The 6,000-nt window shown below is 35.1% G+C and overlaps 1 protein-coding gene across 2 annotated transcripts in view; it reads right to left on the bottom strand.

Annotated features, from left to right (window-relative positions):
• The window catches only part of llgl1 (LLGL scribble cell polarity complex component 1), a 180,894-nt gene that overhangs the window by 1,313 nt on the left and 173,581 nt on the right, over positions 1 to 6,000 (bottom strand). Inside the window, exons 23-24 of one of the 2 annotated variants that reach the window (XM_061982062.1) lie at positions 4,160 to 4,295; positions 883 to 965 (exon numbers count right to left, since the gene is read on the bottom strand). In XM_061982062.1, the coding sequence (XP_061838046.1) occupies positions 887 to 965; positions 4,160 to 4,295 (215 nt within the window). In that variant the 3' untranslated portion in view covers positions 883 to 886. The remainder of the gene's footprint in view (positions 1 to 882; positions 966 to 4,159; positions 4,296 to 6,000) is intronic. The other variant, XM_061982064.1, reaches the window with a different exon arrangement.

The following is a 6,000-nucleotide window of genomic DNA, read 5'->3' as shown; positions in this document are numbered from 1 at the left end:
CATATCTTCTTTTAGTTGTATTTTATTGTTGTGATGCACTCACATATCTTCTTTTAGTTGTATTTTATTGTTGTGATGCACTCACATATCTTTTAGTTGTATTTTATTGTTGTGATGCACTCACATATCTTCTTTTAGTTGTATTTTATTGTTGTGATGCACTCACACATCTTTTAGTTGTATTTTATTGTTGTGATGCACTCACACATCTTTTAGTTGTATTTTATTGTTGTGATGCACTCATATCTTCTTTTAGTTGTATTTTATTGTTGTGATGCACTCACATATCTTCTTTTAGTTTTATTTTATTGTTGTGATGCACTCACATATCTTCTTTTAGTTGTATTTTATTGTTGTGATGCACTCACATATCTGCTTTTAGTTGTATTTTATTGTTGTGATGCACTCACATATCTTCTTTTAGTTGTATTTTATTGTTGTGATGCACTCACACATCTTCTTTTAGTTGTATTTTATTGTTGTGATGCACTCACATATCTTCTTTTAGTTGTATTTTATTGTTGTGATGCACTCACACATCTTCTTTTAGTTGTATTTTGTTGTTGTGATGCACTCACATATCTTTTAGTTGTATTTTATTGTTGTGATGCACTCACATATCTTCTTTTAGTTGTATTTTATTGTTGTGATGCACTCACATATCTTCTTTTAGTTGTATTTTATTGTTGTGATGCACTCACACATCTTTTAGTTGTATTTTATTGTTGTAATGCACTCACACATCTTCTTTTAGTTGTATTTTATTGTTGTGATGCACTCACACATCTTCTTTTAGTTGTATTTTATTGTTGTGATGCACTCACATATCTTCTTTTAGTTGTAAACTATAGTTGTAAACATGTAAAGTGTGACATCACTGACTTGTTTAGTTGATGAGAATGCCAGCAGAGTGTTCGTCTTCCTCTTGAATGTTCTTCAGGTTGTTCTCCTCCTCGTCCACACTGCTGCACACACAACAACAACAACATGAAGGTACAACAACATGAAGGTACAATAACAACAACATGAAGGTACAACAACAACATGAAGGTACAACAACAACAACAACATGAAGGTACAACAACAACAACATAAAGGTACAACACCCAACAACATGAAGGTACAACAACAACAACATGACGGTACAACAACAACAACATGAAGGTACAACAACATGAAGGTACAACAACAACAACATGAATGTACAACAACATAAAGGTACAACAACAACAAGAAGGTACAACACCCAACAACATGAAGGTACAACAACAACAACATGAAGGTACAACAACAACATGAAGGTACAACAACAACAACATGAAGGTACAACAACAACAACATGAAGGTACAACAACATGGAGGTACAACAACAACATGAATGTACAACAACATGAAGGTACAACACCCAACAACATGAAGGTACAACAACATGAAGGTACAACAACAACAACAACATGAAGGTACAGCAACAACAGCATGAAGGTACAACACCCAACAACATGAAGGTACAACACCCAACAACATGAAGGTACAACAACAACAACATGAAGGTACAACAACATGAAGGTACAACAACAACATGAAGGTACAACAACAACAACAACAACATGAAGGTACAACAACAACACAAAGGTACAACAACAACAACATGAAGGTACAACAACAACAACATGAAGGTACAACAACAACATGTAGGTACAAGAACAACAACAACAACATGAAGGTAGAAGAAGATGAAGGTACAACAACAACAACAACAACATGAAGGCACAACAACAACAACATGAAGGTACAACAACAACAACAACAACAACAACATGAAGGTAGAAGAAGATGAAGGTACAACAACAACAACATGAAGGTAGAAGAAGATGAAGGTACAACAACAACATGTAGGTACAAGAACAACAACAAGATGAAGGTACAACAACAACATGAAGGTAGAAGAAGATGAAGGTACAACAACAACAACACGAAGGTACAACAACAACATGAAGGCACAACAACAACAACATGAAGGTACAACAACAACATGTAGGTACAAGAACAACAACAAGATGAAGGTACAACAACAACAACAACATGAAGGTACAACACCCAACAACATGAAGGTACAACAACAACAACATGAAGGTACAACAACAACATGAAGGTACAACAACAACTACATGAAGGTACAACAACAACAACATGAAGGTACAACAACATGAAGGTACAACAACAACATGGATGTACAACAACATGAAGGTACAACAACAACAACAACAACATGAAGGTACAACAACAACAACAACAACATGAAGGTACAGCAACAACAGCATGAAGGTACAACACCCAACAACATGAAGGTACAACACCCAACAACATGAAGGTACAACAACAACAACATGAAGGTACAACAACATGAAGGTACAACAACAACATGAAGGTACAACAACAACAACAACATGAAGGTACAACAACAACACAAAGGTACAACAACAACAACATGAAGGTACAACAACAACAACATGAAGGTACAACAACAACATGTAGGTACAAGAACAACAACAAGATGAAGGTACAACAACAACAACAACATGAAGGTACAACAACAACAACAACATGAAGGTAGAAGAAGATGAAGGTACAACAACAACAACATGAAGGTAGAAGAAGATGAAGGTACAACAACAACATGTAGGTACAAGAACAACAAGATGAAGGTACAACAACAACATGAAGGTAGAAGAAGATGAAGGTACAACAACAACAACACGAAGGTACAACAACAACATGAAGGCACAACAACAACAACATGAAGGTACAACAACAACAACAACAACATGTAGGTACAAGAACAACAACAAGATGAAGGTACAACAACAACAACATGAAGGTAGAAGAAGATGAAGGTACAACAACAACAACATGAAGGTAGAAGAAGATGAAGGTACAACAACAACATGTAGGTACAAGAACAACAACAACATGAAGGTACAACAACAACAACAACAACAACATGAAGGTACAACAACAACAACATGAAGGTACAACAACAACAACATGAAGGTAGAAGAAGATGAAGGTACAACAACAACAACATGTAGGTACAAGAACAACAACAAGATGAAGGTACAACAACAACATGAAGGTACAACAACAACAACATAAAGGTAGAAGAAGATGAAGGTACAACAACAACAACATGAAGGTAGAAGAAGATGAAGGTACAACAACAACAACAACAACATGAAGGTAGAAGAAGATGAAGGTACAACAACAACAACAACAACAACATGAAGGTACAACAACAAGATGAAGGTAGAAGAAGATGAAGGTACAACAACAACAAGAAGGTAGAAGAAGATGAAGGTACAACAACAACAACATGAAGGCACAACAACAACAACATGAAGGTACAACAACAACAACAACAACATGTAGGTACAAGAACAACAACAAGATGAAGGTACAACAACAACAACATGAAGGTAGAAGAAGATGAAGGTACAACAACAACAACATGAAGGTAGAAGAAGATGAAGGTACAACAACAACATGTAGGTACAAGAACAACAACAACATGAAGGTACAACAACAACAACAACAACAACATGAAGGTACAACAACAACAACATGAAGGTACAACAACAACAACATGAAGGTAGAAGAAGATGAAGGTACAACAACAACAACATGTAGGTACAAGAACAACAACAAGATGAAGGTACAACAACAACATGAAGGTACAACAACAACAACATAAAGGTAGAAGAAGATGAAGGTACAACAACAACAACATGAAGGTAGAAGAAGATGAAGGTACAACAACAACAACAACAACATGAAGGTAGAAGAAGATGAAGGTACAACAACAACAACAACAACAACATGAAGGTACAACAACAAGATGAAGGTAGAAGAAGATGAAGGTACAACAACAACAAGAAGGTAGAAGAAGATGAAGGTACAACAACAACAACAACAACAAGATGAAGGTACAACAACAACAAGAAGGTAGAAGAAGATGAAGGTACAACAACAACAACAACAACAAGATGAAGGTACAACAACAAGATGAAGGTAGAAGAAGATGAAGGTAGAAGAAGATGAAGGTACAACAACAAGATGAAGGTACAACAAGAAGATGAATGTAGAAGAAGACATGGTGACCTACGTGAGGAAGTCTCTGACATCTTCCACAGTGAGCTCGCCCGTGGAGTCCAGGGTGAGATCAGCACAGCTGAGGGGAGAGTCCAGGGGCGTGTCTAGGATGGGGGAGGACAAGGAGCTGGGGGACGTCTCTGTCGGTCCTGACACACCAATAACATGTGTTAGCTTAGCTTGATGATATTAAACATAGGGCTGGGCCCATACTCCACAAGTCATTTAACAGACCATAAATCAATCATTTTAAAGTGAGGATAAATGTCCATGTGCATGCTACTTTAGCGCCTAGCACATTGCTAGCATAGCACAATTAACATAGTTCTTGTCCTTTTGTGCAGCGACGCTAGCATCACACAGTTAGCATGTAGCCGCTAACATGGACACAAAACCATATGCCAGCGCACCAGTGATGGAAAGTTTCAGTTTCAATCTTTGGAACAACAATAGACCATCAAGACTGAGAAGACAGTTTGCAGAATGTGTGCGACGACAACAACACCCACTGGAAACACTACACTCCACAGTCCACCTAAATGTGTGCGACGACAACAACACCCACTGGAAACACTACACTCCACAGTCCACATGAATGTGTGCGACGACAACAACACCCACTGGAAACATTCCACTCCACAGTTGTGAAATTGTGACCTTTTTCTTGTGAAATTCTTACTTTTTAATGCAGAACGGTGCCATTTGATAATATTGCACAAATGTTCAGTTTTTCTTGTAAAGTTTTGACTTGTGTTGAGTAAAATTACAACTTGTATTCTAACATTGCCAAAATTCTAAGTTTTTCTTGTGAAATTGTGACCTTTTGCTTGTGAAATTCTTACTTTTTAATGCAAAACGGTGCCATTTGATAATATTGCACAAATGTTCAGTTTTTCTTGTAAAGTTTTGACTTGTGTTGAGTAAAATTACAACTTGTATTCTAACATTGCCAAAATTCTAAGTTTTTCTTGTGAAATTGTGACCTTTTTCTTGTGAAATTCTTACTTTTTATTGCAAAACGGTGCCATTTGATAATATTGCACAAATGTTCAGTTTTTCTTGTAAAGTTTTGACTTGTGTTGAGTAAAATTACAACTTGTATTCTAACATTGCCAAAATTCTATGTTTTTCTTGTGAAATTGTGACATTTTTCTTGTGAAATTCTTACTTTTTATTGCAAAATGGTGACATTTGTCAAATAAAATTCTGACTTTTATCACAGTATTGCCAAATTTTTTGTTGTCCTTGTAAAATAGTGAAATTTTTTGAGTAAAATGACTTTTTGTCGTTATTATTATTATATTGCCAAAATGTTAGTTTTCTATAAAGTTGTGACTTGGCGAGTAAAATGACTCTTTCAATTTTTTGAGTAAAATTACTTTTTGCAAAGTAAAATTCTAATTATTATTATAAATTATTATTATAATATTGCCAAAAATGTTTAAGTTTTCCTATAAAATTGTGACTTGGCGAGTAAAATGACGACTCTTGTCATAAAATTGCCAACATTTTAAGTTTTTCTTGTAAATTTGCGACTGTTATTGAGTGAAATTCCAACTTTTATCATAATATTGCACAAATGTTCAGTTTTTCTTGTAAAGTTTTGACTTGCGTTGAGTAAAATGACAACTTTTATTATAATACTGCCAAAATTCTAAGTTTTTCTTGTGAAATTATGACCTTTTTCTTGTGAAATTCTTACTTTTTAATGCAAAAGGGTGACATTTGTAAAATAAAATTCTGACTTTTATCACAGTATAGCCGATTTTTTTGTTCTTGTAAAATAGTGACATTTTTTGAGTACAATTACTTTTTGCAAAGTAAAATTCCAGATATTATTATAATATTGCCAAA

This window comes from Nerophis lumbriciformis, linkage group LG24 (assembly GCF_033978685.3).
Source record: "Nerophis lumbriciformis linkage group LG24, RoL_Nlum_v2.1, whole genome shotgun sequence".
NCBI lineage: Eukaryota > Metazoa > Chordata > Actinopteri > Syngnathiformes > Syngnathidae > Nerophis > Nerophis lumbriciformis.
Note: the sequence above shows the minus strand (reverse complement) of the source record. Positions and strands in the feature narration are given on the sequence as shown.